This window comes from Lampetra fluviatilis, chromosome 41 (genome assembly GCF_964198595.1).
Source record: "Lampetra fluviatilis chromosome 41, kcLamFluv1.1, whole genome shotgun sequence".
Classification (NCBI taxonomy): domain Eukaryota; kingdom Metazoa; phylum Chordata; class Hyperoartia; order Petromyzontiformes; family Petromyzontidae; genus Lampetra; species Lampetra fluviatilis.
In genome coordinates, this window is record NC_136315.1 from 4227856 (window position 1) to 4241935 (window position 14080).

The 14080-nt window shown below is 52.0% G+C and overlaps 1 protein-coding gene across 1 annotated transcript; it reads right to left on the reverse strand.

The window, feature by feature from the left end:
* Nucleotides 1–8793: 8793 nt before the first annotated feature.
* Nucleotides 8794–13399, reverse strand: LOC144946573 (zinc finger protein 800-like). The gene is made up of 6 exons (XM_078875587.1): nt 13394–13399; nt 12203–12320; nt 11253–11345; nt 9977–10114; nt 9056–9492; nt 8794–8928 (listed from the first exon to the last, which is right to left on the reverse strand). Exons 1-6 carry the CDS (start codon nt 13397–13399, stop codon nt 8794–8796), a joined length of 927 nt encoding a protein of 308 aa, XP_078731713.1.
* Nucleotides 13400–14080: the final 681 nt, after the last annotated feature.

Below are 14080 nucleotides of genomic sequence, written 5' to 3' on the forward strand. Positions count from 1 at the left end.
CCCTCGCCTGGTACACAGGAGGCCGTGGGTTCGATCACAACCCTGACGCCTGCTGTGTATTTGGAGTTTGCGCGTCTCTCTCGCCATTGGTCGCGTGGATTTTTCTCCGGGCCCTCCGGTTTTTTCCATACACATTTTGAATCAACATCAAGCGTTTATATTGGCTGCAACAAATGTCCACCTGATTTTCGTTGAGCTATCGTTTGTGATAGCCAGGTCGCCTCTGAAAAAAAGCTACGTATATCTCAGTGGGCCTTACCTGGTCAAATAAAAAATAATTTCATTTGAGTAGTGTCAAACCACATGCCAACATTGCACGTGTTACTGCGCATGGTCTGGATGGCACGAGGCATCGTGGTGAGTTGCGGGTCGGATTTGACAAAAGTCCTCTTGGCTGTTGGAGCAAAGTGTGATGAGAGGGGAAAGGTGGTGGGAGCACGTGGATGACAGGTGGGGCGGTGGGCGTGGTTATGAATGATGAGGGTAAAGACGATTGCCATTGGCACGTTCAACTCACGCATCATAGGAGAAGCTGGGGGGCGGCTTTCTCACTTATCCTGGCTACTCGAGATGATGACGGCGACGACGTACGTTGAACTTCTTTCGCAAACTACGTAGCCAACCGTGCTCATCGATGACGACGACGACGATGATGTTCACCTCGCCAGGCCCTTTTCGACATTAAACACCACCACTTCATCCCGGACAACCATCGGACGAGCTTGGGACGCAGCGACGACGGTTCGAGCCTCACGCTCTCCGTGCGAAACCTGCGGGCGTCCGACTCTGGCCACTACTGCTGCGCGAAACGCGTCCACCGCCACGGCCACCCGGAGGTGCCCCACGCGGGGACAAAGGAGACCCACAATGGCACCCAAAAGCCCCGCGAGCGCGACACTAACGCGGGCTCATCGCCGAGACAAGACGGCGCTCACCCCTACAACGTCCTGAGCGTCACGGAGCTGCTCGTCACCCAAGGTGGGGCCCAGCAGGATCGGGAGAGGTGACCGCGACGAGGTGGTTCGGCAACACAATCTGTCGCCCGCCCAGGCCGACGTGCGACGCTGCTGTAAACGCTCGTCTGCCGGGATGAAATTGTGGTGTCCTTATACGTAGAGAATTGCAGAGCTCGGGTAACTTGGTGGCGCCGGCTCACCACCGCCTGGCTTGCCTTCCGACTTTTTGCCATTACCCTCGCCGCAGCAGCAGTGGCTTTTGGCTGCTCAGCCGTCGAACAAAAAACGGCGGTCGCAGCATCTCATGGTGCTTTCAGATGCGCTTCCTGCGGCCGTCTGGAACGCTCTTCCTTCCGATATTAGGAAGCCGCTGGAGCTATGCACTTTTAAATTGTCTAGATTGACAAACTCATTTCTTTAGAACTGATTTTTGTGTTTTGTTTGTTGTCCCCCCCCTCCGCACCTCCGATTAGTGTGGTTGGCTACGTGCGGAGCGATAGAAGTTCAACATTCACACACATGCATCCATTGTCTGTGGTTTCTCAGCGATTGTGAGATGCAGTTTGCACGAAGGACGCTATATATCTTAAAAAGACGCCAATATTGTCATTACAGAGCAATGTATTATTTAACATTAAATTTTATTCGTGCAAAAATTTGGATTACGCACGTGACATAATTCCTTTTGTTCTGATTTCACTTCGCTTCATCGCTGTACTTTAAAGTAGCGTGCTTTACCTTCGTCATCCAGGTGACATGCAGGTGACACGCAGGTGACTCTTGCGAACGAGACTCGACCCTGACCTCATGAGTTCTCACACCTGCCTAAAGCAAACATCAACTTGAACATAAGCAAGGCTCATAATGGCCATGTCGGAGACGCTGAGATCAGCCCTCACTGAGCTCCTGAGTTTCAAGCCCAGGTAGCAGCACCCTCCTGCTAAAGCGTCTTGAGACTCAGTCATCGCCATTCCATATGCATGTCTGTGGTATTAAAGATGTGTCACTTCTCACCCTAGCGCAAGGTGGTGGAGTGAAAACATCGCCTGCTTGCCACGATGGCAAAGGTAAGCAGAACTCCTGGTTTAATCAACGCACGCCACACCAGGTACTCATTTAAGCCTGAGTTGACCGAGGGGATATGCAGGACAAGATTTACAATCACTCGCCACTGATGTACACCGTGGCTGGGAGTCGAACTCGAGAACGCTACATTCACAGCGCAGTGCGCATGCCACTACCTCTAACTCACACTCACTCTACCCACGCATCTCCCTCTAACAGCCTTGAGCCAGTTGTGGGAATTCCACATTAGTATGGTCGGGGCAAGCATATCCATTGGACAACCACTGTTGGCTTCCCCATAAAGTGGCGCTATTGTTTATTCATTTCATCATAGTTTAGCAGAAAAAATAATTTCACTACGTCAACACCACAGCGAGAAACCTTCACAATCACAACACAATGTTGCTGCATGTCTAGATGTGGCCAAGAGACACTCACTACATGTCTAGATGTGGCCAAGGAATCACCCACTACATGTCTAGATATGGCTAAGGAATCACCCACTAAATGTCTAGATGTGGACAAGAGACAGCCACATTTTTGAAATTTTTTTTGTTTTCTCTCTTGCACTATGCGATATAAATGCAGAGTACGGCATCATCACTGATGATAATTACAATGATGATGAATTACAATGATGATGAATTACAATGATGATGATGAACTTTTCTGACCATAATCACAGTGGTGGTGGTGATGACACATGTCGGATGATGATGACCGCAATGATAAATTATTTCACACTGACAGTAATCTTAGTGATGATGACGACAAAGTGCTGATGATGACGGTAGTGATGACGGTGTGTGGTCACAGTGGTGATGATTAAGATCACAGTGATAATGACGATGATGATAGAGACGATCATAGTGATGACCGTTGACGATCATCAAACTAATGATGATGATAGCTGATGATTTCCCCTCCTCTCGTGTGCCTCGCAGCTGATACCCGCGATGTTGTCATCGTCATCCTCATCTCCCTCGTCATCATCAGCGTCATCGTGATCGTTATCACCTGCTTTCGAGCCCAGAAGCGCAGGGGGAGGGTGATTGGTACGTGACACACAAACACAAATATCCCCCGTATAGCCTTAACAGACTGTAGGAGCAAGTGCTGTTAGCGAGCACCTACGAAGGCCGGAACGGTACACAAGGGGTTGGGTGGCCAGCACCACGCCAGGCCGCCTTTGTCTCCCCATTGGCGATGTTAACACACAACACCAGGTACTCTGTTGAGGCTGAGTCGACCTCGGGGAGGCACAGAACCGGTTCGGATAATCGTCACCGGCGTTGACCATGAGCAGGAATCGAGCCCAGGGTGCTGGGTTCGTAGCGCGGGGTAGCGCTAACCTGCTACACTACATATCCCCCCGGAGTGGATCCACTCGGGCAATCCCACGGCAACTCGTTGCCAGCGATTATCACCGGCGATGCCATTGGCCATGAGCCACTATAGCAACTTGGCTGGACAGCGGAATGGAGTGACAGAGTTCTTGACAGCCAGTCCAAACAAGCTTTGATGAAAGGTGTGCAGGCTGGATAATGATTGGTCGAGAGCAGGGGTGGGAAACCTTTTTTCTGCCAAGGGCCATTTGGATATTTCTAACATCATTCGCGGGCCACACAAAATTATCAACTTAAAAATTTTGCCTGTTATATTGTCAAACGTTTTATTAACTCACCCCTAATGCGATGGCTGGAACTGCTTCTCTTTGGTGAGACGTGTGTGATGTTAGCTGGTATTGATGATGTTGCTACTCGCAACTGCTTTTCCAGGTTTGCTCCTAGATTTATTGATATTCGAGTCCCGCCTGCGGTTGCCTTGGCAGGGCCACACCAAATGATTTTGCGAGCCTCATACAGCCCATCCCTGCTCTAGAGACTGACGAGACGGCTTCAGGGCAGAGAGAGAGTTTAGTTTTTCTGTCCCTTCGCTACTGGAGGGGCTGAAACTCCACTGGTCGTTGATGCTAGCCGTGACCGGGAATTGAACTCAGGCCATCGGATTTATAGCGGCACACTCGTGTGCGTGTGTGAAATAAACGAAGGAGGGCAGCGCTAACTCTCGCTCACGTGCAAGGCAGCCGGCACCTCGGTAACGCAATCGCGGAAATTGCCAACGTTGAATGCGCCCGGGGTGACGTCGATCACGCGGTGCCGGGAAAGATATCCGCGATGTGCCTTTTTTTTGGGGGGGTCGTATATAGAGAGGAAGAAAAAAAACCCCAGCAATATATATGGATACAAAACACAGGGCCACATGTCTCCTTAGTGTGACTCGATTATAATTGCTTGCAGAACACACGTAGTAAAAAAACAACACTCAGACCTCCACACACGTGGCCATGACCATGTAATCTCAACCCAAGTCACAGCGCCGCGGTGCGAGTTAGCATCGGGGGAGATCGCCCAATTCCCTGGCCGCAGGAAACCGTGAAGATTATCCCTATGAGAGGGCTTCTGGGTGAAAACCTGTCGGCCAGGTGACCTCCCCTCGGAGCTCTATGGGGGGGGGGGGGGGGAAATGTGTGAGGGTGTGTTTATGTGGGGGGTGGTGAGGGGGAAGCTGTGTCGGCCCCGTCGCTTGGCGGTGGCGAGGTCGTAGATGGGGCGCCCGCAGAGCGGCTTCGCGGCGGCGGCATCACACAACCATCCTCCACAGTGTTCGCGATGTCACCGTCCACCTCGCTCCTGCAATCACGAAGCTGACCTCACCGCGCTCCCATCGACTGCGGGGCTGCGGTTGGCTCTCTCGGGCAACGTTTGTGACCTTTGGCTTTCACGCCGTGACCAGTCCCTGCCCGTGGGGGGGTCACGGGCAGGGGATGGACCCTCGCTAGCTCCTGCTGTCCTACCCACGTGACTTCACCGTAAGAACCAGAGAGTTATGGATTCCTGCAGTGAGGAGAGCTTCAGATCAAGAGTGGAGTTTGAGTGTTTCTCCCCGGCAACCTTGGGTTGGGTTCCCTTCGGACACTCCGGGTTCCCCTCCTCCCGCGTGTGAACACGTCGCTAACTGGCCGATAACGCCTCCTTCACACATCGAGGCACCGCAAAATGCTCGAGGAAAAATATTGGTGGCGGGTTCCAGGACCTGATGAAGGTTGTGCGGGGCCTGTAGCATATTGATGTTATTAAGGGGCCCCTAAATAATCAAATAAAAAGACACGTAGATGTTAAAACACAAATGTGTAACTTGCAGAGGTGTGGACTCGAGTTATGTGACTTGGACTCGAGTCAGACTCGAGTCATGAATTTGATGACTTGCGACTCGACTTGGACTTGCATAACAATGACTTTGTCCCACCTATGAGATGTGGACTCGAGTCATGTGACTTGGACTCGAGTCAGACTCGAGTCATGAATTTGATGACTTGCGACTCGACTTGGACTTGCATAACAATGACTTTGTCCCACCTATGAGATGTGGACTCGAGTCATGTGACTTGGACTCGAGTCAGACTCGAGTCATGAATTTGATGACTTGCGACTCGACTTGGACTTGCATAACAATGACTTTGTCCCACCTCTGGTAACTTGCATAGGGGCCAAGAGAGCAGCAGAAGTTGCCCAACAAACTTTAATTTTCACACTCCACGGTCACCAGGAACAACTTTGTGAGCGGTAACAAAACTTAAGAGCTTCATTTTAACCTCCCCCCCCCCTGCCTCTCGTCTGTCCACACGCAAACGCGTCCAGTACTTGACGCGACCTCGCACGATATCAAATATCTCCCTCTTCATATTTCTTCATTGCCATTCTTTGGTCATTTTCAGAAGCAAAACTGCCCAATGAGAGAGAGGAGGCAGGAAAACAAACAAACAACAACAAACAACAGCCCCGTGGCTTGGCTCAGGCGAGGCTCACGCCTGATTGAAGGCTACACAAATTCGACTCAAACTTGCTTAATTTTAGTTTTTCAAGTTTTGTCAAAATATTTTTTTCCCGACATTAATCGAACATCCACGTCTCGTCATCTGTATACATCCAAGGCGTGTTAGGTCGTTCAATGGATCATCCAACTTTTGAACGTTTACAAAACCTACGATAAAAAATTTTGTTTTTGTTTTTCTTCACGGGGAAGTTGTACGGCGCTCGCCGCTTCTCGGCGCGACGTCCGACGTTTTTGGCCCACGTCACTTTTTTTTTACCGCCGGCTATCTTTGGAGGGGGGGGGATGACCACAATATTAGTTGTGAAACGCACATTTTATCACCGTGTTCGGTTTCGTCGCTGCCGAGCGTGCAGGCAATGGAGCCTATGGGGCCCCAAGCGGCAGGCTTCGAAGGTGGGCGAGGGATGATCGGACAGGATGGGGAGTCCGCACTCAATTCCCTGCTCTGGGGCCCCACGCCAACCACGCTACGCACCAATTGTACCATCATTGGTATCGAGGAAACGTTCAACACGACCCTTGCCACCACCTTGGACAATTTCACACCGAAAATTGCAGCAAAAATAACGAGTCAGTAATGCGCTGTGATCTCTACCATTAAGATTTGTTACAATATATTTTCTCATGTTTGTACTGCGTTGTGATAATTACGCTGTAAATATGAAAAGTTATAGTGTGGGGCCCCCCACACGCTCCTCCGTCGCGACAATAGGATTCAAGAAAAACACAACAGTAACACTTTTGAACGGAATAACAACGACAACGACCATGTCACTCGTCGCCGGTAGCACCACAGGCGGCGTAACTTTAGCGGTTTGGTTCTTTGGGTAGGACGTTTCGTCCGAATGAGGACGCTGTTTTACCGACAGCTCTGTTCTTCACCTGAGGACGGCTGCTTTCGCTGTGGCCGAAACGCCGTGAGAATTTTATTATATTTTATTTTTATTATTTCCCTTCTACATGACTTTACCGAAAGAACCAAGAATATGGTTCCAATAATTTGATGTGGCCAATCATAGCGATTTGTGTGATAACCCATTGGAAATTGGTGGGTTATCGGGTAATTCACTCTCCCTGGCCACGTGAGTAAATCAGCAGGACTGAAGTGTTGCTGCCACCTTAGGTGGTACTGGCTTTTTCTCTCTGCACCACCGACTAAGCATTTCAGTAGATATCTCCCATCTTTATCGAAGATCTTTCTCCAATCCGTGGTTTTGTCGAGGGCTGCGTCACCAGGAGGCCCTCAGCCAGCAGCGGAATGACAAAGGGGCTGTACGTGTGCATCGCAGTCGAAGGAAAACTAAAACCAAGTGATTTAAAGCTTTGGTGACTGCAGGGATTAAATTTATTTGTTCTTTCGGTAAAGTCACGTAGAAGTGAAATAATACAAATATGAAAAATATAAAACAATAAAATTCTCACGATGTTTCGACAGCAACACAAGCAATCATCATCAGGTGATCACCATCAGTCTAATGGCACAACCAAAGTGTACGATACGAATGAGACGGAACATCGGAGAGACGAGGATGATGGTCGTGGGATGTTTTTGATGCAGCGCCCTCCTAGACGCTGGGGCGTCTCGCCGGGGCCGCGTGGCATCTCACGTCTCGTCTCAACACACGTGAAAGGGTACCCCCGGGGGCAACTGTCCCCGTGCGGCACAAAGTGACTCGGCACTTTGTGAGGTGGGTGGGGGTGGGGTGGGGGATGGCGATGATGAGCTCTGTGTAATCCCAATTGAGTCATTACCTTCTTGAATCAAACCACAACTGTGGATGATGACCGATGGTGGAATCGCCGGGCGAAGTGTATCACCAAACCCCTGACATGCGCCGTGACCGTCCCTTGCTGTCCGATGCGAGACTGAAGCTTCACTAATTTCCATCATTGACTTCTTAGGCCCCGAGCTATCCACTGCTGAGTGAGGGTCTCCCCAAGCCGTCGTCATCCCCCCGCGCGACCTTGCGATTAAACCGCCCACCTTGCCCCTGCACACACAGGGCGTGTTTTTGCTCCTGTGGCCGCCACTCTGTCGTTAGCCACGACCACGGGACCCTTTCTCCCTCCCGGCGCCGTGTCCCGCAACACGAGCCTTCCTTCCTCGACGCTAAAATCAGACGCCTCTGACCCCCACGCTCAAGTTTTTTTTCACGGGCGCTTAAAATGCCCCACTTTGCCACCACGCATCGGCCCTTTGCGTGGACTTCCAGTTGAGCTTCTTGCCAGTGCCTTCGCGGGCGCCACGGCGCCGACGTGCCGTTGACGTGTCCCGCTCGACGACGGGGGGGGGGGTGGGGGGTGACGTGGCCCGCTCGAGACAAATTAGATCTCGTGGAGGGAAAGGGAAGCCATCGTCCCCCTGCCCCTCCCCTCACCCCCACCAACCCCCTCATTGCAACATCGCCTCCCTCCTCCTATACCTGGTGCTGTACAGCCACAGGGGAAATGGCTGAGATGGGATGGAAGGCGTTTGAAGTTGCTGAAGTGTCTAAGCAAGTGCACGGACACATGCACATTACTATTGTTTCATGCCCTTCCGTAACAATAGTTTCAAACAATCCCGACTGCTGATGATACTTTGAATGCCAAAACCGGAGTTTGCTTGTGTTGAAACAACGCTGCTAAAATCATGCACTCCCAGAAAGGCCGGTGCGACCGATGGGACGTGAAGAAAAAAAACAAAAACTTAAAATTGTTTTTGTTCGTTCAGCTTATCGACGTAAACGAAGCGCAAGCCGCTCCGTCGCCGGCCGCCAAGGTTCACCGTCGCCGCCGCTGTCTTCCGCCCGGCCTTCCTGTCCCTCCGCACGTGCACCAGCTTGTGGTTATCCAGGAAGGTCTTCTTGGCGTAAGCCTTCCCGCGTTCGTCGCGCTAGTACGTCGGAGCCATCGTCGTCGTCGGCGTGGTGGCCACCGACGCCGTCGTGCCGGCGGTTTCCTCGATCGTGAAGTCGTTCTGCTTCTGGCAGAGCCGCAGGTGGCTCTCGATCGCGACCAGCGACCCGCGCTTGTGTTTGCATATCGGGCAGATCCACTCGAGGATCTCGATGTGCCGCCGGGCGGCGAGACCCCAACGGCTTCCACGCGTCCTCCCACTCGACCCCGTGATGCGCGGCGCGGAAGTGCCGCCGCACGTTGCCCTTGGTGGCGAAGCTCTTCCGGCACATGGGGCAGGGCGTGCGGTCGGCGTCTGTTTCGGAGTAGCCGTTCGCCTCCCCGTCGAGCCTCTCGTGCGCCGCGCGGACGTGGCGCCACCAGTCGCGCAGCTGCCGGAAACTCTTGCCGCATGCGGCGCACAAGTAGCCCGGCGAGAGCGGCGCCGACGTCTTCGGCCGGGGCCCGGCCTCCCCGGCCTTCGTCGAGTCGACGGGGGCGGCGCCCGACGGGCCCTGGCGGGCGGGCTCGGCCACGGCGTGGGCATCCCGGTAGACGGCGCTGCGGTTGCTGGCGATGGGGTCCGGCCGGACGACGAAGTCGACGGGCTTCTCCTGCGGCCGTGCCGGTTCGGGGAGGGTGTCCCGGTGGTGGCGGTGATTGTTGTTGGTGTCCTCTTCAAAAGAGGTGTCGTCTTCTAAGAGGGGATTGAACGCAGGAATAATAGCGTGGAGCAAATTGTGAACGTGCTGTTTATCGTTTGCAAAAATGTCAAGGAATACTTGAGACAGAATACGACTTAAAAAATATCATGAATAAATAAACGCAGCCATTAACACGTCAAATAAGATCACACTTTCACCCATCGGACTTATCGTCCTCGGAGTCAACATTTGCCAGCAGCGTTGGGTTAAGCCGCAGACTCCGCTAACAGTTTGAGATTCTCCCTGAATCTCATCGCCTTGGTTGGTGTTTACAGCCCCTCGCCCAAAACCGACGTTATGTTACTTGTCCAAACACCGCTGTTACCGCCCTCAAATGAAAGTCACTTTAGCCCACCTCACCACGAAAACCTGGGGGAACGTTTCGCCCCTTAGGGAGGGCTACTCATCGGTATGCCTCGTTTAATCAAACGATGCTGGCAAGCGTGGAGGGGGGGGGGGCCCTACGCTCGTCGCTACCTGTGCACGCGTAGGGGTGGCAGTAGAACTGCCGGTGCACGACGAGGTTGGGAAGGCACCGGAAGAGGCTGCGGCACAGCTGGCACTCGTAGACGATGTCGACCTCGCACAGCAGCAGCCGCTTGAGACGCGGAGTCCCTGCGGGGGGTGGGACGGCATCGTGATGAACCACAATCTCTCCACTGCTGGATGAAGGTCTCCCCCACCCCCCTGCCCCCCCAGTCAAGCAGTCACACCATCTCTGAGACCGACCACTGCCTTCGGAGTAACGTGAATCAGAGTCGACGCGTATCCTGAACCATGGCAGGAACTTCCACTAGCCGCGCGAGAGCCAACTCCAATTCCAACGACTCCAAGAATTCAACCCGACAGCTTCAGGGGAAGGTGACAATCTCTGGAGGTGGTCGGGTGGATCAGGGGTCAGAGCTTGAAGCCGCCGGCACCGACGAGACCCCGGCTTTGTGTTGTTGTTCCAGGCTTCGGCTGCCCGCGATTAAACCTGCCTCTTCAGCGTTGCACGCCGAAGGCCTCGACCCAGTCAGCAACGACTGCGCCGTGGAATCCACGACGTAAAGTTTGGCTCTGCACTCGATCTGGGCGACTGGTGCAGCCGTCAGAAGAGAAAATATCCACTTGATTGCCACACCGCAAATGCCTCCATAGCAGGGCACGTGCGAACGTGCTGTTCCCCCCCCCCCCCCCCCCCCGAGTGTGGATAAGCGATCGCGTGAAGGGATCTCAGACGTAGTTCTGTGATACCAACTTCCGCGGCGGGCTTTTCTCCGACGCAGGCCGATGCGCAGTTCCCGCGAGAGTTCCCGACGGCATTTTCTTCGCCTCAATGCCGCGACGCCGATGGACACGACTGCAATCGCGACCGTCAAGCAACGCAGCTGGCAATGGGCAGCAGCACATGATGGTACAGCGGACGAGAGCCAGGGTGACGCACGGTTCCCTGCGAGAGTTTAGAACGGAAACGTCCCCTCTGCTGACACGCCAGCAGCCGCAATGGAAATAGCCGCCGCGGAGTTCAACGCAATGCAGTCAGCTTGAGTGATGACGCAGACCTCAATGAGTCACTCCGGCCACTCGCCTCCCTATCACTCGTCTATAGCTACTACCACGGTCACTGCTCTTTGAGAACGCCACTAGTTGATTCCTCCACCCGTGTCGGCAGCCGTCGCTCCGTAGATCACAACACACTCACTCCAACCAGCTCACTGTGCGTGCGCTGTTTTGCGTGCGCGTGTGCTCCTGTGCGTGCACTGCTGTGTACCGACGCGGATGCACTCCAGGATCTGTCGGACTCCGTGCCTCTGCGTGTCAAACTGCTGCTGCTGCACGAGAGGAGGGTCCCCCGGCTCCATCGCTGGAAACGGACACAACAAAGACGCCCCTTGCAAAGACTCGCATCTGAGTTTGCATCTAAATGAAGAATTTAGTTTAGTGGCAGTTTTGACCGTTTAACCCGTGGGCATTTCTGGGGGGGGAAATCTTAACTCGGATGTGTTTCTGGGGGAGTTTAAGGTGAGTTTGTTCAACCGGCTGAGAATTTAAGAGATCAGGAACGTCTCACGCGCAAGAGTGGACCGGTGCATTCGTCTGCCAGTAGGGGGCGTGTGCAATTCCAATTAAATCATTTTCTGGCAAAATTGGACAGTGATACCAGCACACAATAGGCCTCCTCTTGAGAAAGTCTTCATGGGATCTTTAACATCCACTGTGATGCAGACAGGGCGTTTAGCGTTATCATTATTATGGTCATTACATGTGCAGAAATAATCAGGGCGGCCCGCCGGATTTGAACCGTGAATCTCTGCAACGAACGGTGAATGCGCTACTGCCGCTGGGCCATGTGGAGATCACTCGGTGAATCACGGAAACAGCTTAAGTTTATCCTTCAACTCAATCGTGGGAAAGATCAGTCAAATTCAGTCATTCCAATGTGGCAGTCCGATTGAAACTCGATATTAGGCCTGCTAATGGCGCCACAATAGTCAACTTTATTTTTGAAATGTACGAACTCAGCTTGACAAAACAATATCTGCACAGCGCCGCGTGGAACGCAATTCGATTTTGTATTTTCGCAAGCCGAAAAAACCCACCCCACAAACGTCCAGGAACACGCGTTTTAAGTTTGTCATCCTTTCCCCGGCAACCTCCGATTAGCACGGCCGGCTACGTACGGTACGAAAGAAGTTCAGCGTCGAAATTGTCACGGGTTACCTCCGGCGCAGCGTCGCGTGGACCCCAGCTCAGCCTGGCCGCCCTGGCCCCGCACGCCGGGGACATCCACCCCGGCGGCCGCTGCCACGGGCTCGTCCGCTCCCCCCTGCACCTCCTCCTGCTCCACCACCCACAGACGGCATCGGTAGACGTCGCGTGGACCGGCTTCGCGTGCAAAGTAACGTGTAAAGAGAAAATAATAAGGAAATAAAGAAAATAATGAGGTCCCATGATGTAGCTGCTCACCCCGAGCTCTCATTACTCTGGTAGTGTGTTGTCTGTGAACTGTGCGCCTTTTGGGGTCATCTGGACGAACACCATGAGACTAGGCTCTAAAGAAAGCTGTCTCTGGTGTGGACCAATCAGTTTCAAGGACAATGCATACATTATCAGAGTATTGTTTTTTGTTTGCATTTGACTGCAAGTATTGTGGTTAATGTAAGCATGATTCCTTGCAAAAGGTGTCAGTTTTGTTGCCAGAAAAAAGGGGAAAACCCTATTAGTTCTTCTTGGTTCTTTCGGTAAAGTCACGTAGAAGGGAAGTAATAAAATAATAAAAATAAAACATAATACAATTATTCTCACGACGTTTCGGCCACAACGCAAGCAGCCGTCATCAGGTGAAAACCAGGTCCGTCGAGGCGACAGAGTCTGAGGACGGCTGCTTGCGTTGTGGCCGAAACGTCGTGAGAATAATTTTATTATGTTTTATTTGTATTATTTTCTTACTTCCCTTCTACGTGACTTTACCGAAAGAACCAAGAAGATGAATCCCTGCAGTCACGAAAGCTTTAAATCAAAACCCTATTAGTTGTACTAGTTTTGTTTTCTCATTCGTTCGTACCTGATGACGATTGCTTGTGTTGCAATCGAAACGTCGTATTCTATTATTATTTAATGTATTTCTACGTAACTTTACTAACAGAACCAAAGAGTAAATTCCTGCAGTCACAAAAGCTTCGAATCGATCTTCTTGGTTCTTTCGGTAAAGTCACGTAGAAGGGAAATAATAAAATAAACAAAAAATATTTAAAAAATAACAAAACATTCTCACGACGTTTCGACTGCAACACAAGCAATCGTAATCACCTGATGATTTTTTAAAAATATATATTTTATTATTTATAACACTTTGACGCGTTACGGGGAATACACGAGTTTGTTGGTCACGACTGGCGATCCCGCGCTTACCTCCATCTTCAGCTCGGCCAGGTAGCTCCTTCCCGTCGACTCGTGGGGAGGAGGAGGAGGAGGCAGAGACGTCGCCACGACGTCCATCAGCGAGCTCATCGCCGACGTTGGAAGCGCCAAAATTCGCGCCACGTGGCAGCAGCAGCGGTCAGGGCAGGAAGCGGAAACGACGAATCGATTCCGAATCGATTCGTCGATTGGAGACGACGCGATTCGCGAATCGCGAAGGCTGCTATATGAAAAAAGTCCTATAAACTGACAGGCATGTCAAAAGTCCGGCCCGCGGGCCAGGTCAGATTTCATATGGCCCGCAGCTTCGGTCTTATAATGTGTTATTTATGGCTCGCTATGTCTGTCAGAATAAAAAAAAAGATCAAACTTTGAAGATGTAATTCCTCCTTTCACCACACGGTGGCAGCACCATTCTAATGGTCTCTGGCTCTGCATCTGTGCCGCGAACCCTTCTCGAATCATTTCTGCCATGGCGACTGCAAAACAAAAATAGAAAAGTTGACAGTGAGGGCCGCCGCTTTCAGGAGCCGTGGGAATTACAATACTTCTTCACTGAAAATCGAGGCAATTGTGTTTGTCTAATTTGTAAAGAGACGGTTGCCTTGTTTAAGGATTTCAACGTAAAGAGACACTACGAGACTAAACATGCTACAACATACGACAAGCTAACAGGGA

Bases quoted from the DNA above. Each gene is read 5' to 3' on its own strand.
- LOC144946573 (XM_078875587.1), bottom strand. The intron at 11,346-12,202 runs GTAACCCGTGAC...GTCCGTTTCCAG, and splicing joins CACGCGACGCTGCGCCGGAG to CGATGGAGCCGGGGGACCCT. The intron at 8,929-9,055 runs GTGCGGCGGCAC...TGCAAACACAAG, and splicing joins GCTTCGCCACCAAGGGCAAC to CGCGGGTCGCTGGTCGCGAT.